Source organism: Microcaecilia unicolor, chromosome 12 (genome assembly GCF_901765095.1).
Source record: "Microcaecilia unicolor chromosome 12, aMicUni1.1, whole genome shotgun sequence".
NCBI classification, from domain to species: domain Eukaryota; kingdom Metazoa; phylum Chordata; class Amphibia; order Gymnophiona; family Siphonopidae; genus Microcaecilia; species Microcaecilia unicolor.
The window spans coordinates 78,134,716-78,161,819 of record NC_044042.1 but is presented as its reverse complement, the minus strand read 5'-3'; the positions used below and the strand labels follow the sequence as shown (position 1 = coordinate 78,161,819).

Below are 27,104 nucleotides of genomic sequence, written 5' to 3'. Positions count from 1 at the left end.
GAGGAGGGAAGGTGCAAGGCAGAATTGAAAGAAAGGGACAGGGTACGGTACAAAGAATAAGTGGGAAGGAGAAAGGAAGGATGAGAGTTCTAATCTAATCTAGGTACTTAATTCATCACCCAAATTCAACTTAAATTCTGAGTGGTTACATCAAGAAGACAGGACAATCTACTGCGAATTACATTAGTTTCAATAACTTGCAATATTAAGGTGCTCATTTTTAAAGCAGATGGACATCTTAAAATGCATTGAAAAAAACGTTCATCTGCTAAAAATGTCCAGATCCTGATTTTGGAAAGTCAGAATTGAGATGTTTCACACTGCAGTTCATCCAAATAGCGAGAGGGCATGTAGTGGGTATGTTTTGGGGAGGACTAGGAGGGTCCAAAAGTAGGATGTCCAACAAGGATTTTTGAATGGGAAGAAACGTCCATGTCTAAAAAGAAGGGTGTTTTTATCGAGACCTCTTTCAGTCATGCCTGAGTTACAAAAAGTTGCTCTAATTGAGCAGCTGACCACTGGAGGGATTGAGGCATGACCCCTCCTTAATCCCCCAGTGGCCCCCCTTCCCTCTCCCCTAAAAGTGAAACTGAAAACCAGGCTCTATGTCAACTGTAGGTATTGTACCAATTCTGAACAAATCAGTAAGAAGGTCAGAGGGGTATCCTGGTGGTTAGGGGCAGTGGACTGTGAATCAAGAGACCCAAGTTCAAGTCCAACTTCAATTATTTTTTTATGTTTCTGAGCCTTCCAGAAACAGAAAAGTACCTACTGTAACTAAATATATAAGACACCTGTAAGCCTGAAGGCTATCAACGTAGTGTACACAGAAGCGTATCCAGGCTAAGGGTACGGCAGGAGCAAAGAGCAAACTGCCAAATGGTGATGGCGCTTAAATGTGACAGATCGTGTCAAAAATAGGCAATGGTGCCGTTGGAAGTCCTTTTGGGGGAGTGGCCGCTCTCCTGGTGACCCACCTAGCTACGTCTCTGAATGTACATTCAGGCACAGTAGGTATTTTTCAGGTCCTGTAGGGATCACATTTACAAGCAAAGAGTTATAGTGGTGTTTGAACGTGTCCCTTGGTTTACAGTCCACTGCACTAATCACTAGGCCACTGCTCTGTTCTGCAGTGATGTCTGTGTGGCCACCAGTGGCATCTCTAGACATAAATATTTGGGGTAGCAACAGGGGGGTAAGTAGGTATGTGGAGGGGGGCAAATCAAAGCGACATTTCCATACATAACTCCCTTCCCTCCTCCACTTTTAAATGAGCAATCTTCTATACATAAAAGAAACCCTCCCCCCTCCAGCCTGTTTAAACTATTGGGTAAAATCATCATTATATAATTAATAGCATCATTCAACAAATTCTTCTATGTGGATGTGGTTTTGGATTCTCTACAAGATTGGCCAGAATCTGAATATAAACCTTGAAGCTCCAGTTCTGTATCACAAACTCCATATCCCCCAACAATGAAGCTACCCCATTACAACTGGCCACACAAAAAACTATTCAAAAATGATGACGATCAACTCAGGAACAGCGTACGCTCCTTCCACTGCCAGATACTTTGCTTAAAGTACATGGGTTTTTGTGTGGTGACTTTACTGCAATGCTTCTTGACCTTGTCTTTGGGGCACATCCAGCCACTTGGGTTTTCGGGATATGTACAATGAAGATGCATGAGATAAGTCTGTATACCAAGGAGTCATTGCTTGAAAATCTCTCTCTTGCATCTTCATTGTGGATATCCTGAAAACCCAACTGGGTGGGTGTGCTCAGCATTGCTCTACCAGAAGTGGAGACCCCACTAATCCTAAGCATCTTTATTTTTTAAACAGGGTAGACACTTTGAAAAATAACACAAGACCTGCAAAAAGGCACTCAAAACCTATATAGAAAACTTAACCAAACCATAATAGCCCTAACCCACCTATGAAGACAGGCCCTAGAGCACCAAACGAACCTGCTACTGGGAAACTGGAACAAAATGAACTGTTACAGATTTTTCTTTTTGTTACATTTGTAGCCCGCGCTTTCCCACTCATGGCAGGCTCAATGCGGCTTACATGGGGCAATGGAGGGTTAAGTGACTTGCCCAGAGTCACAAGGAGCTGCCTGTGCCTGAAGTGGGAATTGAACTCAGTTCCCCAGGACCAAAGTCCACCACTCTAACCACTAGGCCACTCCTCCACTGTTGCTACTATTTGAGATTCTACATGGAATGTTGCTATTCCACTAGCAACATTCCATGTCAACATCGGCCCCTTGCAGATCACCAATGTGGCCGCACAGGCTTCTGCTTCTGTGAGTCAGGACGTCAGACTCACAGAAACAGAAGCCTGCGCAGCCTTCTACATGGAATGTTGGAGCAACATTCCATGTAGAATCTCCAATAGTATCTATTTTATTTTTGTTACATTTGTACCCTGCGCTTTCCCACTCATGGCAGGCTCAATGTGGCTTACGTGGGGCAATGGAGGGTTAAGTGACTTGCCCAGAGTCACAAGGAGCTGCCTGTGCCTGAAGTGGGAATTGAACTCAGTTCCTCAGGACCAAAGTCCACCACCCTAACCACTAGGCCACTCCTCCACTCCATTTCTAAACAGACACCACATGCCAGCAGAATCCTTCAACTCAGCTGCAGAACACGATTCTCACCTGATACAAAATAGGGAACCACAGAAAACATGCGGACAAAAACTGAAATGGCAACAAAAACTAAAAGCTGAAATACCAGACTCTGCATGTTGTGCAACACCAGAGAAATGTATGTCCTATACAGTGCAAAATAAAAGTCATCAGATGTAAACTCTCAACACCGACATAATTCAATCACTAAACTGAAAATAAAATCATTTTCCTACCTTTGTTTGGTGATTTTATTGTTCTAATCATCTTGTTTCCAATCTCTAGTTCTGCTTTCCTCTATCTGTGCTCTTAACTCTGTTTCCAAGGCCTCCTTTCCATTTGTTATTTCTTTTCTCACCTCCTTTCTTCTTCACTTCCTGCCTTATGTCTGTTTGGCACTGATCTTTCACACTCAGCTTTCTTCAATTTTTCTGCCTGCTTCTCAAATTTGTCTAGCTTTCCCTCTTCCCTTCCCTTCATGTGCAGCATATTTCCCCTCTTCCCTTCATATGCAGCCTTTTACGCTCTCCCCTTCCATTCCATCCATGTGCATTTCCCTGTCTCCCTTCCCTGCCATCCTATCCAAGTGTAGTTTTTCCCCCTCCTGTTCATTCATACAAGTATGCCTCTTCCCTTCTCTCCAGCAGCCCCCTCCCCCATGGGTTCAGTACCTCTCTCCATCCAGGTCCAGGACCTTTCTCCCTTCCCTCCAGCAGCTCCCCCCCCCCCCCCAATGGATCCAGCACCTCTGTCCCTTCCCTCCAGCTCCCTCCCCAGTCCTGCTGTAGGAAGGGAAGTGCAGCTCAGTTTCTGACAATCTATGATCATGGCCGCAGAGAGACAGAGCCAGGCCTGGGGCAGGGCCGCCCCCCCCCCACTCAGGCTGCCACCGCCTCCACCCCTTACCTTCCTGCGTCTGCTCCTTCCTTGGTTTGTCACGCTCCTGCTCCCGTGTGCCAGGACCTGGGTTATCGTGTTAACACAATCACCTGCGTCTTGACACTCAGGAGCAGGAGAGAGACAGACCCAGAGAGCAGAACCTTCTGCCTGCCTCTGAAAACCTTGCCGGCACCGAGCCTCCCTTGGAGGCTGGGCCCGGGGAATCTTGCCCTCCCTGCCCCCCTCTCAGCGGCCCTGTCTATGATATAACATTCCCACACGATGGCTACTCTGCAGTTCAAGAACTTCACTCTCTCTTGTTTGTCCTTTTACAAAGGCACGCTAAACGCTAGAGACGCCCATAGAAATATATGGGGTGTCTTTAACATTTAGCATGTGCTTATTTTTAGCGCATGCTAAAAACGCTAGAGCGCCTTTGTAAAAGGACCCCTTATTCATTTCCCAGACTAATTCACTCTTGGGTTGCTGCTGTGCTGATTGCTATTGAACAGGCTCTAACAGCACCCTTATCTCTGCAAACTCATCATAAAACAGAAGGTATCTAGGTGTCGTCGTCGATGATACGTTGAAAACTTCTGCTCAATGTTCTGCTGCAGCTAGGAAAGCAAATAGAATGTTGGGTATCATTAGGAAAGGGATGGAAAACAAAAATAAGGATATTATTTTGCCGTTGTATCGCTCCATGGTGCGACCGCACCTCGAGTATTGTGTTCAATTCTGGTCACCGCACCTCAAAAAAAGACATAGCAGAATTGGAAAAGGTTCAGAGAAGGGCGACAAAGATGATACAGGGGATGGGACGACTTCCCTATGAGGAAAGGCTGAAGAGGCTGGGGCTCTTTAGCTTGGAGAAAAGGCGGCTGAAGGGAGATATGATAGAGGTCTATAAGATAATGAGTGGAATGGAACAGGTCGATGTGGAGCGTCTGTTTACGCTTTCCAAAAATACTAGGACAAGGGGGCATGCGATGAAGCTGCAGTGTGGTAAATTTAAAATGAATCTGAGGAAAAGTTTCTTCACTCAACGCGCAGTTAAACTCTGGAATTCTGCCGGAAAAGGTGGTTAAGGTGGTTAACTTAGCGGACTTCAAAAAAGGGTTGGACAGCTTCCTGGAGGAAAAAGCCATAGAATGTTATTGAATGGACAAGGGAATACAGTATTTCTAGGATGGGCGGGACAAATTGCTTGTTCTTCTGGCTGCTGTCGGTGACAGGGTGCTGGGCTCGATGGACCCTTGGTCTGTCCCAGCATGGCGATGCTTATGTACAGTACTCTCAGCGGAGGGTGATAAAAAAAATCAGGGGACATAGACGTAATAAAAATAATGCTCACCCTGCATGTCCTTCACTATAAAAATCCCAGCAAGAAAACAGTTTGGGGCATTTAAAAGAGGAAACTAGAACTGTTTTGATTGTAATTAAGAAGATGACATGTAAAAGGTTTACAGAGGCTGTAAGAGAGGGAATCCAAAGTACACCTGAAGGAACAACAAACCAAAAGAAGCACAAGGAGCCTTCAAGAGAAGGGGCGTCAACTCAGAATTTCATTGATCAGACCTGACACGGTCTGTGTTTCAGCGATACCACCTTCTTCAGGGGTCCACTAGGTGTAAAACATAGGTATTGCCTATGTGATAAAGTAGTACCTCTCTCTGCAGTACACTCTGCAGCACAACTTGCAGCTCATTCAGTACAGCTGCAGAGTGTGCTGGAGAGAGAGGTACTACTTTATCACATAGGCAATACCTATGTTTTACACCCAGTGGACCCCTGAAGAAGTTAGTGTCACTTAAACACGGATCGCGTCAGGTCTGATCAATAAAATTCTGAGTTGATGCCCCGTCACTTTGAAGGCTCCTTTGTGCTTCTTTTGGTATGTAAAAGGTTTGCAAAGCTTGATAATGTGAGAAGGTACAAGACTAGTCTAGAATGAGTTTTCTCAGTTCCTAGTAGACTCTCCAGATGTTATAGATCTCCTTCAGAGATCTGCTGGAAAAGAGATGAAACTCACCTGCATTCCTTGTGAAGCACTTACCCCCTAATTTTAGAAAAGTTGCTAAGAAATTGCACGCACAATTTAATTGAACAAGCCAATTAGTGCCAATAATTGGCTTTTTAACAAACAATGATTGGCACTAATTAGATTTAATTGCCATTTATGTGTAAAAATGTATGCGCGATCTGAAAAAGGGGGCACGGACATGTGAGGGTCATGGGTGTAACGAGGACATTCCTACAATTAACGCACATTGTTACAGAATGTAGGTGTTTACATTAGCACCACGTTTCAGTTGGTGGAAATGGCCCGGCCTAAAGTTAGGCATGACTCCTGAGCATAAGTCCTATTCTAGAAACTGTGCCTAACTTTAAGTGCGGCTTACAGAATAGCAATTTTTTTTTGGTGCCATATATAGAATCTAGCCCTTAATGTGTGGTTAGCATGCAGCAGGGGTGTAGCTACGTGGGGCCATGGGGGCATGGGCCCCTGTAGATTTGGCCCTGGCCCACTCCACTGTCAACCCCTTCGACCCCCCCTCCCGCCGCCAACCCTCCTCCTCCGCCGTCGGGTACCTTTACTGGCGGGGGTCCCTAACCCCCGCCAGCCGAAGTCCCCTTCTCCAGCGCGGCCGCATTGCTGATCTGCAAGGGCAGGCTTCTGTTTCTGTGAGTCTGACGTCCCTGCCAGCAAAGGTACCCAATGGCGGGGGAGGGTTGGCGGCAGCAGGAAGAGGGGGTCGAAAGGGTTGGCGGCGGGGGGGGGGAGGGTCAAAAATGGCAGCGGGGTTTAAAAATGGTGTGGGGGGGGGGGTTGGCAGCGCTGGGGGGGGGGCTAAAATGTGCCCCCTCACCTCGGGCTCTGGACACCCCTCCCGCCGAAGTCTGGCTACGCCCCTGGCATGCAGTAACAGCCTACTGCACAAATGCTTTAAAGGAACAATGCTTTAAATGCTTTAAAGAAACATGACAGCAGATAAAGGGCCAAATGGCCCATCCAGTCTGCCCATCCTCAGTAACCACTAACTCCTCCTTTTCCTAAGAGATCCCATGTGTATGTCCCATGCCTTCTTAAACTCAGACACAGTCTTCGTCTCCACAACCTCCACTGACAGGCCATTCCACACATCTACCACCCCTTTTCACAGAAGAGTATTTTCTTAGATTCCTCCTAAGCCTATGTCCTCTTAACTTCATCTTATGCCCTCTTATGCCTTCTCAATCCAGAGGTTTACTTCATGTGAAAAAGGCTCACCTCCTGTACATTAATGCCACTGAGGTATTTAAACATAAAATCTGGGCTTAACATGTTGTAAAACAGAATTTTACCATGCGCCAAGCCCAGATTTAATGCCGCACCTTTTGTAGTTTGCCTGATACCCTGGGTTAAATAGCGTGTTATTATATTTCCCTGAAATTTTCACAGAGAGTGCATGGCATGGGTGGAGAGTGGGCATGAAAGAGTCAGCAAGTTAGTGCATTATACTTAGCGCTCACTTACTGTCCAATGCAGCGTTAACATAAGCGCATTTAATGCCTCCTAGACAGTAAGTAGTTCTGCTGCGTTAATGTCCTGCAGGTACCATGTTCTAGTGGTTGCACTAACACACAACCTGGAATGAAAAATAGAGGGAATGCCCACAAACGGTGCCACATAAAATCTGGGCTTAGCTCACGATGTGGAGGAGTGGCCTAGTGGTTAGAACACTTGTCTTGCAATCCAGAGGTGGCTGGTTCAAATCCCACTGCTGCTCCTTGTGATCTTGGGCAAATCACTTAACCCTCCATTACCTCAGGTACAAAATTAGATTGTGAGCCCTCCTGGGACAGAGAGATATCCAGTGTACCTGAATGTAACTCACCTTGAGCTACTAATGAAAAAGGTGTGAGCAAAATCCAAATAAATTATTTGAGATTCTGTTGCTACTATTTGAGATTTTACATGGAATGTTGCTATTCCACTAGCAACATTCCATGTAGAAGCCTGCCCTTGCAGATCAGCAATGTGGCCGCATTGCTGATCTGCAAGGCCAGGCTTCTACATGGAGGAGTAGCTGTTGTTGAGTGGAGGAGTGGCCTAGTGGTTGGAGCACCAGTCTTGCAATCCAGAGGTGGCCAGTTCAAATCCCACTGTTGCTCCTTGTGATCTTGGGCAAGTCACTTAACCCTCCATTGCCTCAGGTACAAACTTAGATTATGAGCCCTCCTGGGACAGAGAAATATCCAGAGTACCTGAATGTAACTCACCTTGAGCTACTACTGAAAAAGTTGTGAGCAAAATCTAAACAAATAAATGGTAAAATCCTGTTACAATGTGTTAAGCCAAGATTTTAGTGCACTTTAGTAAAAGAGACCCTAGATCTCATTGCATAAAATGGGGCCTGTGCTAAAAGAGCATGAGTTAGTGATAAAATAACACCTTAAAAGTAACCCACGTTAATAACTACTAAGCCCCTCAATCTTATGAGGAAACGTTTATCTTGGGCTTAAAAGTATGGAGGTCCACATTGAAAAGGATTTGTGCAGTTAACCTAGGAGTTAACCACATAAATCAACTTTTTTCTTTTAATTTGGGGGCCACCAAACAAACAACTTTCAATCAGGCATTTTGATATCCAGTCAAAAATTATCCACCTAAGAGATTGCAGCAATGGAGGCATTTTAGGGGTGTGGCTTAAAGTTAACCAGTTAGTGGTGATATGCAGGTTTATATGGTTGAACTTATCCATATAAGTACGACAGCATAAATAGCTGTCCGAACTTAAATGGATAACTTATCAATTGAGTTTAGAACCACATATTCTGCAGTCCTAGTTAAATGGATAGCACAGATGACTATACACTCATTCTGCACCAGGACTAGCTTGCCACACACACTGTAACTTAGACCAGTTCCTTATCCCTTGCTTAAATATACAAAGAATTTGCCTTGAGTTTAGCTAACCATCAAAATATCCCAACTGGCTCTGTACCACGCTTGTTCCCATCATGTATCTGCTCTTGGTCCCTCTGTAATGTGGTAAGCCATATTGTAGCATCATATCTATGTTAGTTGAATGCTCTAATGAATGCTTATTAGCTGTATCACTAGTATTATACTAACATTGTATTATATCTGTGGTATTTGAATTCCACTGCTGTTAAATGTGCGTATTTTTGATACTGTTTCACGGTAGTTCTATTATTAGGTTTCAATTTACTGTTTTCGAGTTTACCTCATTTATTGTATTTATATTTATTCTTGGTTATTTTACTATTGTTATGCTGTTAACAAAATTGTAAGTTTTATGTTAACTGTACCTGCTGTACACCGCCTTGGGTGAATCTCTTCATAAAGGCAGTTAATAAATCCCAATAAATAAATATGAAAATCTGCATTGAGATAGAGGGATAAGTCATCTGCATATCTTTACATGGAGACTGCCTTGCTCAGTACTGACCTTATGGATCTTTCCAGATGTCTCTAGGAATATATAACAGCATCACAAAGAGTTTATTACTTTGAACCAGAGGCTTTGAGCGCCTGGCACACAAAATTTCTTAGAGATCCCTTCAAGTGTGTGGTTAAGTTTCATCCCGAATACAGATTTCTGGATAAAGCGGGAAAGGTTAAAGGCAGTGGAAAGGGGTGGGCCACTAGGGCTATAGCTTTTTCCTCCACACAACAGCAAAAGCATGAGAACTAGGAGGAACAGGGCGGAAGTTGGTTTGTTTGGTCCTGCCCACCATTGCCCTTGATTTTTGAAGATGTTTTCAGACTCTGAGCAGGGCTCTCAGGTTGGGGAGGCTGCAGGAAGTCTGGTGTGATTTCCTGAGTAATCTTTCTTAGGTGAGGGAACTGTAACAAAAGCTGGCCTTATTTTCTTCAAATATATTTTCTCTGCTGTACGTGGAAGGTCATTTTATAGCAAAATGTCTAAGATATGAGTGTAAGCAAGGCTGGCGTTAGGGGTGGGCCAACAGGGTAATTGCCCTGGGTCCTCTTGTTACTGGGGGCCCCAAACCTGCCTGAAGTTGAAAGAGAGACAATCTGCCAGCAAGCTTTGGGGTCCTTTTCCTAGTGTCTGCCCTGGGCCCCATCATGCCTAGCACCGGCCCTGAGTGTAAGAAGGTGACTATTTTTCTTTATAAAACACTGGCAGGCGCAGACATTTAAAGTTCTGCGCCAATATTTGTCAAATATACATGTGAATGATAGTATTTTATAATCTATGCACATACATGTGTGCTTCACCCAGACTCCACCCCTCAGTATTCTGTAAGGGCTCATTTACATATGATGAGTCAACATGCATGCATAAATGTATATGTTTATTGAGTCTTGATATACCGCCTTTCAAAAGGAACTCAAAGCAGTTTACGATGATTAAAATTCCACAAAATGGGCACATACTTTACAGCTTAAACTACGCACCTCCTCATTCAATTACCACCTTAATGCTTGGCTTTCCAACATAGTGGATTATGCAGTGTGGGTTCTGCTAAACAACCATTTTTATATTTTTTAATTTTCTTTTGTTGTCTCCATATGTATTTTCTTCTGAACTAGTCTTCTGTATATTTATAAATACAATAGAAATAAAGTTCTGAAAAAAAGAGGGCTGAATATTCCAAAGCAGTTATCTATAGAGCAGTGCCTCTATCCATGTATTTTCAGCTGCGCTTGGGGGATTGTGTTGGGGAGGAATGAGGTCAGAGTGTGGGCATACCACTTAACCCTATGGATAGTTAGGGCAGAGCTTAGGTGTACCACCTAACCCTATGGATAGTTAGGGCAGAGCTTAGGTGTACCACCTAACCCTATGGATAGTTAGGGCAGAGCTTGGGTGTACCACCTAACCCTATGGATAGTTAGGGCAGAGGATGGGTGCACCACCTAGCTCTTTGGATAGTTAGGGTGGAGTGTGGGCTGCCTCCTAATGAATAGTTAGGGCAGAGCTTGGGTGTACCACCTAACCCTATGGATAGTTAGGGCAGAGGATGGGTGCACCACCTAGCTCTTTGGATAGTTAGGGTGGAGTGTGGGCTGCCTCCTAATGAATAGTTAGGGCAGAGCTTGGGTGTACCGCCTAGCCCTATTGATAGGATGGAGCATAAGTGTACCACCTAACTCTATAGACAGTTAGGGTGGAGCGTGGGCATACCAGCTAACTCTATGAATAGTTAGGCCAGAGCATGGGTGTACCACCTAACCAGGGGTGTGCTGGCAAATTTTTAACAACAGGCTCTTTCTCCGGACGTAGCCAGCTCTGCAGTTGGAAGGGCTAGGGGTGGTCGGGGTGGGGGGGGGAGCAACACTTGCCTCTCTCTCCTCCCTCCCTTCGTGCGGGCACGCTAGGCATACCTTTGCTGGCAGCCAATAGATGGACTGCCACCACTCCCAACGTCTTGCTCTGAGCAGCATGCTGAAAATTCTCACACATTCTGGAGAAGTCCCAGCCTGCTGCTCAGAGCTGGAAACAAGGAGTGGGGAGCAGCAGCAGTCTATTTAGCATCCCCACCAGCAAAGTAAAAGAGAATTCAGCAGGGGGCCCAAGCCCACATTTTGGAAGTCAGTTGTTAAAGTAGCCATGGAGGGCCATACTTTAACAACCGGCTCCCAAAATTCTTAAAAACTTAACAACCGGCTCTTGCGAGCCTGTGAGAGCCTGCTCCAGCACACCACTGCACCTAACTCTATGGATAGTTAGTGATATCCAGTCACTATTTGGACAGCTATATTGATACATTTTGGACACTTTGCCGCTGGCTCTATGATGATATTAAGCTGCTATCCAGATATGTTTATTCAGTGTCACTACTTCTGTGGATAGCAGCTCTGAATATACCTAATAGATTTAAACCTTGCAGCTATCTTTTTAAAAACCACTGACAGCAGTATTTGAATAATGACCTGCAAAAGAAACAGGCGAAAAAGGAATAAGCCCACATGGGGATGGAAGGAATGCCATTATTCTGGACACCAGTGTGGAAGGAGAGGTCGAAAGTGGTGGTAAAAGAGGCCAGACTGTGATGTAAGGGAGGAGTAAGGGGTAGGCTCTGGGATTAGTTAGCCTGAGAATGTTGGAGGCTAGAGCCCCCTCACTGTCCCCAGCCGGGCCCCATTACCTGCTGGGCCACTCAATCTGCCTTTGTCTCCCTGGTGTCACACTCTATCACTGTCATAATACAGGAAGTGTCCTGGGGCCAGCATACCCACTCCAGAGACCTGGCGTTCCAAACTAATCATAGCAACCAGCAGCCTTTCCCCTGTCCTGCTTTCACCCTGCAGGCTGCACAGCCAGTCTGGGAAATCCCTATTGATGGAGGCCTTTTTCTTTCTGGGAGTAGAATGGGTAAAGGGCGTGTGAATGCTGCAATGGATTGAAATGCCTATGGCACTGAGAGGATTGTGCTTGCCCTACCTCGCAGCAGGGGACAAGCTTAGTTCCTTTTCATCAGTATAAGCTTGTTTTGTCTGTTGTCTATCTCTCTCTCTCTTTGAATCTCTTCAGCTACTAGTGAGGCATCCCCCAATCAGATATACTGTAATTGCCAGGGTCTATGTCAGCCTTTTCCAGGCACTCACTGCAGCCTGCATGGGCATCACGGCACAGGATGTTTTGACATGGCCAAGCAGGTTTGTACATTTCCATCCCAGTTAACATTGGGGCCTCATTTCCGACAAAGGTCTTTCACTATTTCTGCTGATTCTTATATTAAAAAAAAAAAAGTATAATTTCTCTTTGTACTATTTTGCAGTCCTCTATTTCAGGGGCGTAGCCAGACACCCAATTTCGGGTGGGCCTGGGCCCAAGATGGGTGGTCAGAAGAACTCTGCCTTGTCCCACAAGTGATTTGGTCTCTCCCTCTCTCACCTGCATGCCATAAGGTCTCTCAAATATCCCCCCTCCCCCACATACCTTTTAAATAGCAGATTTTCACCGGCAGCAACTATTACACACTGCTCATGTTGGCCACACAGCCTTCTCTCTGATGCAAATTCTTGTTTCCGCATAGGCGGGAATACATCAGAGGGAAAGCTGTGGGGCCGGTGAAAGCAGTATCAGTCACTGGTCACTGCAGGTGAAGATCTGCTATTTAAAAGATATGCAGGAGGGACAGTTGGGAGTTTTCGGCTGGTGGGGCTTGGGGATCCCTGTCAGCCACATCATAGGTGGGCTGCTACTTGGTGGACCTGAGTTCAAAGTGGATGGGCCTAGGCTCACCCAGGCCCACCCTTGGCTACGCCACTGCTCTATTTGAAATCAGCGCTACAGGGGCCATCATGTTGGTCTCAGGAATGCCCTAGAGCCTCCCTCTGGGAACAGTGTCATTTGGCAGTTCTACTCCTATCTTAATATTAGAAATTTGCATAAGACAAACCATCAGAACTCAAGCACTGAACTCGCTGTCACCCAACAACCTGTATACTAGCCACTGGGATTATATCATATGTTGCTATAATCCTAAAAAGTAGAACAAAAGGCCTGTGCTGAGGACACATGTGAGAGACTTGGTCTCGATCATGGCAGGACCTGGAAACACCATAGAGACAGTGTTGACAGCTTCTGTAGGAGAGTCTTGGCCACTGCTCAACAGTGACACCATCTGGTTGACTCTAGTGTGAATATCTGACAGGTGCTAGAGGAAACCTGAGATTACTGCCTCTCAGCCATTAAACTCTCTCTCCAATGGGTGTGTCAGATGGGGTGGAGCTGGGAGTCTTACAGATAGCTGTTAAAGAAAATTCATGGCACTATAATTGCAGTTTGAACTTGATCCAGTTGAACTGAAAGCCCAAAGGGGCAGGATGAACCACGGAACAGGATGAGGGGGTATATGAAATCCTAGTCTGAAGCAAAATATATCTCTTTGTATGGCAAGAGAAGCAGAAATGCTTCCTCCGTTTCCTCTGACCTCAACAAGAAGATAACAAATCTGAGGGGTCACCAGCAGCCTGCGACCTAAAGCTGAATTTGTCCTTAAAAATCCACCAGTGGGCTTGGTCACAGGGATTATTAAACCCACTTGTTTTGCACCAGTGTAGTGTGAGCTGAAAAGGAGGTGCAAGTTCTAGAAAATTAAATCCCAGTTCTTGCTTTCTAGTCCTGTCACAGCCTCATCCAATCCTGCAGAGGACTCAGGGCAATTTACAAAGGGTTAACACCTATTTAACTGTAAAAATCCCTTGGACAATGTCACAATTGTCCCTTAGAGGGTGAATTTTCAAACTGTCTTTACTGTGGCAAAGTCCATGGGTACTTTCTACCTACAGATCTTGCAGAAAGTGTGTGTGTACTGCCATGTTGACATTTGCCTGATTTGTATGTGGGTAGATTTTGCAATGAAAATACAACTTTGAAAATAGAATCTACACACATTATTTTCCAGTCCTGCCCAAAACATCAAAATACACCCCCAAGAATGCCTAAATGCACTTAAAAAGTATGTTCAGCTCTGGCAGTTAACCTTACCTTTATCCAGGACCGGCCCAAAGATTGCCAGGCTGTCATCTATGGTTGTGCAGTTCCATCTCCGACCCCGGAACTGGTGCTGGCATTCTTGGACACCCAGTTTTACCCCTTCAGCCACACTGGGCATGATCTCAATGTAGTTCCGGCAGAAGCGGAGTTGCTTAGGGACCAACCCAGGAATGGAACCACAGAGGATGGGCCGGGATGCCAGTGAGGTGTACTGCTGTCCTAGTGCCAGGGACCTAGATAGAAAGATACAAAGTGAAAATGCGGTGGACTGAGCAGGTTGTAGACGCTTAAGGGAGTATATGGGAGACTGGCATAAAGACAGTTGCAGGAATCAAGGTGTGCGATAACGACAACCCTAGACTTGATGCCTCACAAAGCATGATCGAGACACTTCAGCTGTACAGAAGCACGTTACAGCCACTGTGTTTTTTAAGTGCCCCTAATCTATACATTCAAAGATGAAACATCATGATGTCTAGGTACCTCTTCTTACAACACAGACACTGCCATGATTAACAGAAAGGAAGACACTGGGAGGTACCAAGGGAAAAGTGTTGATTGGTTTTGAATGAGTGTTGGGCAGCATCTAGGATCTTAAGATCATATGTTCCTCATCTTCTGGGAAATGTATTTATTTTTACTTTGTTTCATTTGAGCCCAGTCATGACAGAGATGAGTCGTTGACCTTGTTTACGTCAATAGAATGTTACGTGTCAGAAAATGTAAATTGCTTTCACCTTTTGCTGTAAATCCTAAATTTTACTTATATTGCCCTGAATAGTTTGTAGTATCTAGAAAAAGAGCTTTTTAGTATGAGTTGTATCAGAAGGCATTTAATTGCTTGTATATTGAACTGAGTTGTCAAAGATGTATTGATTATTTGCTAGGGCCCTCATTTTACAAGCTCTATTCGCGTTTATTGCACTTAAATGTTTATCTTGCATAAGCGTCTAAGTCCCTATTTTACAAAGCTGAGATATGTACGTATCAAGTGCTTGCAAATAGCAAGGGGGCATAGTCTGGGCATGTTTTGGGCAGGACAAGGGTATGGCAATTTCATAGACATTTATTTCCCATTTCAGAAGGGGACTAAATGTTTGTCTCCAAAAAGATCGATGTTGGGAGTTACACCTAATATGTTCTTATCTAATAGGCTTTAAAAAACTATTGAAAGAGAATTTTTTTGAAATAAGCTTCAATCTGCTTTCACTACAGTGAGGACCCCGTGCAGTGATGAAGTTGTCTGCATTATTTGGTTTGGTGTGTTTGTTAAGTTTATTGTATTGTTATTTATATTGTGTATGTGGTTTTTGTATCCCGCTCTGGATAAGAGTGGTTTATAAATGATAATAAATGAAATGAAAGATGGCTGACAGTCTATTGGAGAACTAGACTGCTCCTTGTGGAGCCCCCAGGGCTCCTCATTGTCCCCCCAACCATTTTAATATGTATATGTCTTCTTTTGAATCTGGGTTTACATCTCTAGATTTCAAGTTTTATTCTTACGCTGATGATATGTTTTTTTCTGGTCCCGTTGATCCTGACCACAATATTACTCTTGTAAGATTTCTACTTGTATTAACACAGTTGAACAGTTTAGTTGTATACATGATGTTAAACGTAATAAGTGAGTGTTGAATAGAATGTTAAGTTTCAAGGGGATAAAAGTTAAAAGATTAATGAAGGTGTGTAATATTCAACATTTATTGAAACTGGTTGATTGTAATGACAATTATAACATGCAAATGTAAGTTTTGTGCTTCATTAATAAAACTGTTGAAACTAAAATGCAATTTTGGATCCTTTCTCACTTAAATGAGGTTTGGCCTGGATTCTTGAGTAAATACCTATTAGGCCTTTGCAGAATATTGGGAGGCTTCTCATGGTCACCTCAGAGAGAAGAAGACCAGGATGGGTGAAGAGCTAGAGATGTTCACTGGCATGCCTCTATTGGAATTTGATGCAGCTCTTCCCAAACTGTTGATCATGACCCCAAATAGGGGTCATAATATCTACATTTGGGGGCCAGGCCCTGGCTAGGTAAAAACAAAGCTGTCATTGGCCTAGGCCTTCCATAGACCTGCACACCTGCACTATAACCAGGCCTGTATTTATTTCTTTATTTCTTTATAGCATTTATACCCCGCTCTTTCCCGCTTGATAGCAGGCTCAGTGCGGCTTACAAGCTATGGTACAAAGTATCACAGAGATGTTCAAGTTAAAAGAGTAGAAACAATGGGGAGAGATGTGGAGGAGAGGATTGGCATATGGGTAGTGCTGGTGGTGTGGAAGTAGCTCAACAGAAGACAGGAGGATGATGGCAGTGTTGGCTATGTCACTCTAGGAGGGCCAGAAGCAGTGGCACAGAAGACAGGTAGGCCTCTAGGGGCACTTCTCATTCAAACAATGGGTATTAGTTTTTATTCTTATGCGGACGATTTTCTTCTTATTCATTATGTTAAACCATCTAATATGGATCTTACACCACTACAAATGTGTCTGGATAAAGTGGTAGATTGGCTCACAACATATCAATTAATATTAAATCCAGATAAGACTATAACATCTTGGATAGTAGGACAGGGCACATGTCCAGCAGTGGTACCTATGCTATTTGGCAAGAACATCCCTACAGTTAAATCTTTTAGATACCTTGGGGTTATAATTGATTCTGCTCTGACTTTCGAGGAACAAATATCTGACGTAGTGAAAAAATCTTTTTTCCATCTTAGGAGACTTCGGTCAGTTAGGAATTCAATTAGTAAGGATTCCCTTAAAACGTTGACATCTGCTTATATTACCTCACGCTTAGACTATTGTAATATCATATATTCAGGGATCACTCAAGCTAGCTTGAAGCGACTACAAAGAATACAGAATACTGCAGCACGTATGATTTGTAGGGCCCGGAGGGATGACAGAGTAACACCTTTGCTACATCAACTGCACTGGCTTCCGGTTGAAGCAAGAGTTAAGTTTAAAGCTTTAGTTTTGACCCATAAGGCTTTTTATACACTAAATCCTGACTATCTGTCAAATCTAACTATTCCTTACACTGCCACACGAACCCTTAGATCCCTGACAGACAACAGGTTAGTGATTCCTCCTCTCACTAGGGCTAGATGGGAATCTACACGGAATTCGGCTTTTTTCTATTTGTCTCCCTCTCTTTGGAATGGCCTTCCAAAAGAGATCAGACTTGAGAAATCTTACTTTCATTTTCGGAAACTTTTGAAAACCTTCTACTTTATCGAGTATGTAGATCAGAATTTAGAATAATGGAAGAAAGGTTATAAATTGGGCATCTGTAATATATACTAAGTCAAAACTGTATTATCTGTCTGTGTAGATTATATTATGTATTTAATTTTGTATTTGCGGTGTTCTCCTGTGTACTAATCATGAGTTATATTGTTTTCATCTTATGTAGCTAGTTTGTGGGTTTGCTGTGCTTTCCTGTAATGATTGGAGTTCTAATGTTTGTCCAATTTGTACTTATTGTATTGCTTCTTTTTATAAATTGTAAACCGTTCTGTCTTGCAGTAGCAATAAGATACGGTATATAAATTGACGTAAATAAAAAATAAATAAATAAAAATGTGCTTTCTGTGACCATGAAAATAGGGTCATGGCCACAGAAAGTTTGATAAACATTTCTTTGCACACTAGCCAACTCCATCTTGGACTTTTTATTAAACATGATGAAATTCCTTGAAAGGATTAAAGACTGAGTTCATTGGCTTTTATACTTTTTGACAATGGGGAAATAATAATAATAATAATTATTATTATTTTTAGTATTATTGTTTAACTGGTTTCTTCATTTCAAATTATTTATTGTCTTATTTGTAGCCCATCTCTATCCAAGGCGGTTAACAGGTTTACATACATAAACAGTCAACAAATCAAACCCACAATAGTCTATTTCATTCTTCAAAGAAAGGACTTTACAAAATAGTGAGTCTTTAGGAAGCGTTTAAATTGTTGAGTACTTACACAGGTTCTCAAATGACCCAGTAAAGTGTTCCATAATGATGGTCCAGCAATTGATAAAGCTTGTGATTTTGTCTCTACATAATGATTTGATTTTGGAGAAGGCAAACAACGCTATTGTGAAATATCAGATCTTAAAACACGTTACTTAGGTCAGGAATTCCAAGCCTGTCCTATGGTAACCCCAGTCAGTTACGTTTTCAGGATATTCACAATGAATATGCATGAGATTAATTTGCATACCAAGAAAGCAGTATGTGCAAATTGATCTCATGCAGGGGATATCCTAAAAACCTGACTGGCTGGGTTCCCCCAGGATGGGTTTGGGAATCATTGACTTACGGCAATAGGCAGCTTGGTTGGTGCAGCTCTGTGACTGAAAATCTTGGTGCATGGCTTTCTGATTATCTGAGTCCATGACAGCAATGATGGGGGTGCTTCTTCCAGCTCGGCCATGGATTTTGCCTCTCATTGCTAGCTCCATCAAAATGTTTCCTTCATTTTCTTAAGCAATCAAAAATGAATTTCTTCCTGACACTAGTTTTCCTCTACATGGTTAACGTCCACCCTTAGTCAACTTCAGTCATGAGGAGCCATGAAATCCAGGCAACTCATTTCTGTTGAGAACTGTGGCCTTTGAACATAATCTAATTTGACAGCTAGAGTGATTCAGCTCTGAGAGGAAGATGCTGGAGAAATCTGACAGCTGGAGTGACTCAGTTCTGAGAGGGAAATGTTGGAGGAATCTTTGCAGAGAATAAAAATAACTTGGGGTCCCTGCTTGCTCTTGAAGAACTTGTCAAAGCTAAGCACCAAGAGACTTGTGTAACCTCTTGTTTGCCTTTAAAAACCCTAAACTTTCACTAACTTGAGCATGTTTTTTGTACTACACAGAAACCCAAAGTATGTAAGAACCAAAAAGATATGGCATGTTACATCACACCAGAGGTCCATCAAGCCCAGCATCTTGTCTCTGACAGTGTCCAATACATTAGGAAGTATCCAGCAGATCCCAAAGAACAGATCCATTCCTTATACCTCCCTAGATATTTATGTAGGAGGTGACAACTCCATTTCTTCCTCCTTCACCCCCTCCAAAAAATACTACCTGTGGCATCAGAGATTGTAACTTCTGAGTGCTAAAGAGAAGTTGTGTTTCTAGACTCAAAGAGCCAGAACCGGTAATAGTGCTTATGATTTGTGTCACTGATTCTGTGCGAATCCAGAACAAGTTTCTAACACATTCTGCTTGCCCTTGTTCAATTTATTATTATTTATTTATTAGGATTTATTTACCACCTTTTTGAAGGAATTCAATCAAGGCGGTGTACAGTAAGAATAGATCAAACATGAGCAGTAGGCAATTAGAGCAGTAAAAATATTCAAAAACAATACAAAGTTCATATGGCATGGTATACTACTTACAATGTCAACACAATATGTAATTGACATTATAATTAATAGTGAAGGGTAAAGCAAAGATGAAACATATAGATAGGTAAGAGAGTAAGAATAGTTAGAAAGTAAGGTGACTGATTTAAAGAAAGTTGCACATGAGGTCAGAGAGATGGTTAAATATTATCTCAGTTAGGGTAGCAGTGGGTAAACGTCTTGCTGCAGTATGTGCAGCCCAAGTCAATCCTTGTGTGTGTGAGTGAGACTAACAAGTTAGTTACTTCTTCCTTTAAAGGCCTGGTTGAACAGCCAAGCTTTCACCTGCTTCCTAAAGTAGAGATCGTCTTGTGTTAAGCGGAGCCTTTTATGCAGTGCATTCCAGAGTGTGGGGGCTACTCCGGAGAAGGCTCACTTACGGGTGTCACATCGTCTTTTGGAGAGGGTGTGGTTAGTGATAGTCCTTGAGAGAACCTTAGTTCCCTTTGGTGATGTTTGGAGGATCATCCTATTCTTCAGGTACTCAGGGCCATTTCCTTTGAGGGCCTTGAAGAACAGATATAGAGTTTTAAATTTAGCTCTGTACTGTACTGGTAGCCAATGAAGTTTTTGCAAAAATGGTGTGATGTGGTCACATCACTTGCAACCTTCTATGAGTCTTGCTATAATTGGGGATTTACCATATTTTCTTCTTGTCTGCGTTGTGCTCTGATGAAAAAGCTACTAGGTTGTGTATCCCTGTGCTAGATCCACAGTTGATTTTGAAGTAGTTCAGTGTCATCCCAAAGCATGTTTGGAGCCTGTTTCAGTGTAATTATTCTTCCTTATCCAAGGTCTTCATCCTTTGAAGACCCCCTGTGCTCCTGGACTTCACCCTGAGAGCTTTCTTTCCATTGCCTCTCTATGTTCTTTTAAAGAAACTCCTCAAAACAAGGACAAATGGTCTCATTCTCTGCATTGCTGACCCTGCTCGGCTGTTCCCCTGGACAACCTCATTAGAAAGAGCTTAAATCTTCATTGCTGTGGCCCCCAGATTCCGAGACAATGGGACTCATTGCAGCGTATAATCCTGAGAAGCAGACAATGGGGAGATCTTCCCATTACACTGTACAGAACCTCCTGTAGAATGAAAATGTAGTGGCAACATTGCATTTCTATACTCAAGTTTCTCCTTTTAGGTTTTTTCCAGATCTCAGATATAAAGCATTCATAACCACTAGGACTGTACCAAATTTGTATTTGATTCAATTCGGCCCCGAATGGTGCCCTGAATACATTATTCGTATTTGGCTAAATAGTGATTTAAATTTGAATATGAATAATACAGGGCTCTACTGTATTAAATCAGGTACAAATAAGTACCTGTATATACTATATAAACCGCTTTGAATGTAGCTGCCAAAACCATAGAAAGGCGGTATATCAAGTCCATTTCCCTTTCCTGCTGAAATAAACACTTGATCTCTGATTTCACGTTGCTTCTTTTATTGTTTATGTTAAAGCTTAATGTCTATTATTTGTAGTTGGTATTCGTATTCGGCCAAATGGTAAAATATGCTGACCAGAGAACAGAGTCCAGGCTAAGGCAGCTCTAGACCAGCGTTTTTCAACCAGTGTGCCACAGCTGGATCCCCAGATGTGCCACAGGAGTTGGACCAGCTTAATTTGTGCCAGAATGCAGTAAGTTTTCTTGTCTCTAGCGGTCAGTGGCAGGGAGCAGTGATTCATACAGCCTGCTCACACCAACCCTGGAGCCTTCGATCTGACGCTTCCCGCCTATGTGGAAGCAGGAAGTTACATGACTGAGAAAGCTCTGGTAATGGTGCGAGCAGACTGTATGACTCACTGCTTCCTGCTAAGTACCGCTAGAGACAAGGAAACTTTTAAAAGGTGCACTGGGGTGGGGTCAAGAGCGACAAGGGGAGATGCCTGGTTGGTGGCTGGAGAAGGAGGGAGAGATGCTGGACTATTTTTGTGGGAGTGGGAGGAACAGAAGGTAAATGCTAACTATTGATGTGAAGGTGGGGGGAGGGAAGGAAAACTGCTGTACTCTTTGTGAGGGGGTGTGCCTTGACAATTTTAATGGGGGGTGGAATCAAAGAACCTCTCTCGGACAGTGTCCACAATAAAGTCTTTATTCAAATTGATAAAACTGAGTGACCCGACGGTGGAGTTGTTACCTTCTGTTGGTGCTGACAATTTTAATGCCATATAAGTGTGCCATGAGCCAAAGAAAGTTGAAAATCTCTGCTCTAGACCCTACAAAATCCGAAAACAATGACATCTTCAATGTAGGCACTTAGATACTGACTTCCACTAGTATTCTGTAATGGAATCTGTGTGCCCAGATGCCTTTTTAGAATGAGTGCCTAGCATGCTGCAATAATAGATACCTAACTTGTGGTACCCAGTTATAATTGCCCCCCCATATGTCCAGTGGCAGTGAAAATCACCTTAACAACTTTGGCACCAGGGGCGTAGCCAAACTTCGGTGGGAGGGGGGTCCAGAGCCCGAGGTGAGGGGGCACATTTTAGCCTCCCCTGGCGCCCCCGAGCCCCCCCCCCCCCCCGCTATTGCCGACCCCCCCCTGCTGACGACCCTCTCGACCCCCCCTCCCGCTGCAAACCCACCGTCGCCTATCTTTGCTGGTGGGGGACCCCAACCCCCGCCAGTCGAGGTCCTCTTCTTCCGACGCAAGGCTTCGTTTTGTTTCTGAGTCTGAGTTCTTTTGGCACAAGACTTCATTCTGTTTCTGAGTCTGATGTGCAGGACGTCAGACTCAGAAACAGAATGAAGCCTTGCGCCGGAAGAAGAGGACCTCGACTGGCAGGGGTTGGGGTCCCCCGCCAGCAAAGGTAGGCGACGGCGGGTTGGCGGTGGGAGGGGGTCGTCGGCAGGGGAGTCCAGGGCCAAATCTACGGGGGCCCAGGCCTCCGTGGCCCCACGTAGCTACGCCACTCTTTGGCACTATCGGTAAAATACGTGGACAAAGTTAGAGTGACACATAGGTGACAATGCCTAGCTATATGTAAGCCATCTAATATTCAGTGGCATTTTCCTGGGTAGAAGCTTCTCTTAGGCAAATCAGTGCCACTCACCAGGGCCATACCCAGATTCTCAGCAGCAGTATCTGGAAAATCTCGAAGACTTCCTCAGCACTTTCTGAAGAAAGCTGCTGTGGTCTCGGTGTGGAGCCATTGGATTGTGTTTCATTTCGCAGCCTAGAATCAGGGCCAGCGTGAGGGGAGGGGGCAGGGGGTGCAAAATTCCCTGGGCCCGGACCTCCATGGGGGGCCTGGCGCCAGGGTCTCTCTCTTTCCTACTCCTGATGGGATTCGGGTGATAACATCCTGACAGGAGCAGGAGAGAGAAAATTGCAGCGCCAGGCCCCCCCCCTTACAGGCTGGGGAGGACCCGGAGAAGCAGACACTGCAGGTCTTCCTCCAGAACTACTCTTCACTGTGCCCATTGCTTGCTAAGTGGCTGCTTTTCCTCTCAGGCCGCACATGCTCGGTTTTGAAACCAAGCATGTGCTGAGAGAAAAAGCAGCCACAGGGGAAGGCAAATGGCAGAGTGAAGAGCAGCGCTGGAGAAAGACTTCTTCTGCTGCCAGGGCCTCAGGATCCCTGCCAACCAAGGTAACATTGCAGATGCGGCTGCGATCTGAGGGGGGGCAACAGCGGCGACAATTGGGGGAGGGGGGGTCAGCGGCCCTGCCCCGGGCACAGCTCAGTCTCTTGGTGGCCCTGCTAGAATACACACCAAGTATTGCCAATATTCAGCACCAGTACCTGGATAGTATCTGGTCAACTTGAGACTGAAAAAGGCTGTCCTATGTTAACCACATACTAACGCAGGTAATATCACCTGAGCCTACGAGTTACTCTTGAGAAAAAAGTGGTGCAGAATGCAGCAGGACACAGTGACGTGCCTTGAAGATATACAGTTGGCGAAGAAAGCAACTCCCTGCTGGGAGCAAGGCGGACATAAGATGGAGATTCAAGCTTCAATTGAACTGGCTCACATCTTAACTTTTTTTTTTGTTACTTTAAAGTTTTTATTGAGAGTTTAACAAGCATAACACCTCAAAATACTGAACACACGTTACATTCCTTGTAGAACAATATACCTCCAAAGTTAGACATATACATGTATAAGTGCATAGTTCTCTTTTCGACCTACCCACTCTCCATTTTTGTCCCACCCTCCTCCCTTCCTTGAATCTATTTATTCCCCTTCCCCCTCCCTCTCCCACCCAAACTAACTCCCTTCCCCTCCCCTATACATAGTAACTTAAACTTTACATTTCACCCAGTATGTTATCCAAATGTACCCACTCCTCAGTATCCAATTTTAAATGCCCCAGTCTGCGATCTGTTAGTTTCTCCATCTCGGCCACTATTTTAATTTTTGCTGCCCATTGCTGTCCGGTCGGTCCCAATTTCGATTTCCAATGAAAAGCTATGAGGGACTTTGCTGCCGCCAGACTTATGCGTTTTACGCGTCTATGCCATTTCAAACCCCTTCTATTCCCTCCCCCCAGAAGGCACCATTTAGGATCACAGGGGAAATCAACCTTCAGTGCTTTAGTGAGAGAGCTTGCAACGTCTGACCAAAACGTTTGCAGAACAGTACATGACCACCATATATGCCAATACGTTCCCACTGCTTTTCCACAATGCCAACACTGATCATTAGCATCAGGATACATCTTTTTCACACGGTCTGGTTTGTAGTACCATCTGCTTAATACTTTGTATGCATTTTCTTTAATCAATACACATATTGACGCCTTATTCACCTCCCTGCATATAGATTTCCACTCAGTCACATTCAGCTCACTCCCTAAATCTCGCTCCCACTCCTTCATATATGGAAATTTAATGAATTCCTCCCCCCAGAGATGGCGATAAAACAGAGTTATGCCTCTCCCCCTTTTGCTCACAAAACTCCATGTGTCTTCAAAGGTTTCCGCCTTCTACATTGCAGGACTACCCCATCCCTGCTTACCAACAAAGTGTTTAACTTGCAAGTAGGCAAATATATCTGTCTGTGTTAGTCCGTATGTTTCCTGTAGTTCCTCAAAGGGTCTAATTTCCCCTGAATCTAGTAAATCACTAAATTTGACCAATCCCCTGCGTGCCCACCCTACAAATACCCTTCCCTGTCTTCCCGCCGGAAAGCTGGGCTCCTGAGTAATTAATGCATTGGTGGATAATATTCTCGTTCCTCTTAATTTATCCCTTTGTGACCCCCATATCATTAACAAGTGCATTATAAATGGGTTCCTCGTTATATGTTTATAAGTTTTAGTAGGTATGGAAGCCCATAACACTCCCTTTAGAGAATATCCCTTCACAAAATGCTGTTCCAACCTTGTTAATGCTGTCTCATCCCCCCTATTCCACTCCGTCATAAATTTTAATTGGGCCGCCTCGTAATACCATTGTAAATTGGGAATACCTTTACCCCCTAGATCCACTGCTCTCCACATGATCTTCCTGGAAAGTCTGGCCCCCTTCCCTCCCCAAATGAACCGGAATATTTCAGATTGTAATCTAGATATCTCTCCCTTAGGGACTGAGATTGGCAAGGTTTGAAAAAAGAATAAAAGCCAGGGGAGCAGATTCATTTTTATTGCTGCTATCCTGCCCCACCATGACAGCCAGCCATGCCTCCATTTACTTAGGTCTCTCCTCATTTCCCTAAACAGTGGGATATAATTCAACAAATATAATTCAGATAAATCCTTCGGAATCTGAATTCCCAAATACCGAAAATGCCCTGCCGCTTTTTTAAATGAGTAGGACTCCAGCAATCTATTTACCTCGCTGTCTGAGAGAGTCACCCCCATCAATTCAGATTTATCGTAATTAACTTTAAAGCCAGACATCCCCCCATATCTATCCAGTTCCCGTTTAATAATAGGCAATGTCAATAATGGATACCCAACATAAAACAAGACATTGTCTGCAAATAAAGCTATTTTATGCTCTGTGTCCCCTATCCTCGCCCCTTTAATATCTGTTAGGATTCTCACCCGCTGTGCCAGGGGTTCAATGGAAATCGCAAACAATAATGGGGAGAGAGGGCAACCTTGCCGTATCCCCCTTTGAATTGTAAACTGTCCTGTGTAACCCCCATTCACTTTTATTCTGGCTACCGGTAATTTATATAGGCACTGTAACCATCCCACAAATCTCTCCCCAAATCCCATTTCACTCATCACCTCCCATAAATAGTTCCACTCCACCCTGTCGAATGCTACCCCGACATTTGTACCCCGTGCTTTTCCACTCATGGCAGGCTCAATGCAGCAGGCAATGGAGGGTTAAGTGACTTGCCCAGAGTCACACAAGGAGCTGCCTGTGCCAGGAATCGAACTCAGTTCCTCAGGACCAAAGTCCACTACCCTAACTACTAGGCCACTCCTCCACTCACGTTGAGAACAACATGGCAGGTCCACTTCGACTACTGACTGCATAGATCCAGCTGGGACAGGGCAGGGGAAGAAGAAACAGAGAGGCCAAGTTGGACACGGCTCAGGGGCTCCCACAGTTGTTGTTGTTGTTACTATTGGTAAAGCTGCTGCCTATAGTTTCCCACATACTGCAATTACAGTTGTGGTTGGTATGAATGTTGGTAGATGACATGGCATGAATCATGTGTATCACCTACCTATGTTAAGTCCAGCAGCAGCAAATAAGAAAATTCAGGTGTTTGCACTGGGGCAAATTCAGCATGCTGAGAATCCATAGTGTATTGTCACACTGCCCTTTTTATTTTATTGTGTGCTGGGTGTTGCATCTAATGCCCTGCTGTGTGCTGGGTGTTATGTTTTATGCTATTCAGTGTGAAAGGTCTGGTCTGTGTTAGGACAGCCAGAACCATGCTGGAATCAGACAGTAATTCAGCTGTGAAGAAATGGTTGAGGCAGGGCTGCTGAGAGACAAAGCTGAGCCAGAGGAGCAGGACCGCCACCCACCCCACCCTGCCCCCCACGCGGGCTGCTGCCCCCACTTGCCTCTTACCTTCCTGTGTCTGACTGCTCCTCCCTCGTCTGTCATCTCCTGCACCTGTGTGCCGGGACCCAGATGATTGCATTAACGCAACAACCTGGGTCACCCAGGTTATTACGTTAATACAATCATCTGGATCCTCCTGGCACACAGGGGCAGGAGAGAGATAGACCCAGACGCAGGCAGGCAGGAAGAAGCGTGCCGGCACCGGACTCCCCCCCCCCCCACTTGGAGACTGGGCCCAGGGAATTTTGCCCCCCTCCCCACTCTCGGTGGCCCTGGTTTGAGGCTCTGCATGAACAGGAATATCCTCAGTAAAAGAAGGAGAGGGTAGAGGAGGGTGATCCCTGGGTTCTGCATGTGGGTCTGGAAGGACTTTGGGGATATTTGTTGACAACGTAGAAAGGACAACTAATTTCCCCTTGTATGCTCAAGTGTGTGTGAGAAGCTAATATTATTGGCAATTATTATACAGTTACTTTGGGCTGGTGATAAAGGATTTCTGCAAAAGACCGGCTTGATCGCCATTGAATAGGGAATAGACAACAGAGATTTGGCCAGTTCCTTTCTGCTGTACGAGCACGTCAGAACTATTACTACTACTTATCATTTCTATAGTGCTACTAGATGTACGCAGCGCTGTACACTTGAACATGAAGAGACAGTCCCTTCTCAACAGAGCTTACAATCTAATTAGGACAGAC

General features: G+C 44.3%; 1 protein-coding gene across 1 annotated transcript in view; it reads right to left on the bottom strand.

The window, feature by feature from the left end:
• Positions 1-27,104, bottom strand: part of WNT3 (Wnt family member 3) — a 64,376-nt gene that overhangs the window by 12,253 nt on the left and 25,019 nt on the right. The window contains exon 2 of the mRNA XM_030220483.1: positions 13,987-14,228. Within this exon, the coding sequence (XP_030076343.1) occupies positions 13,987-14,228 (242 nt within the window). The remainder of the gene's footprint in view (positions 1-13,986; positions 14,229-27,104) is intronic.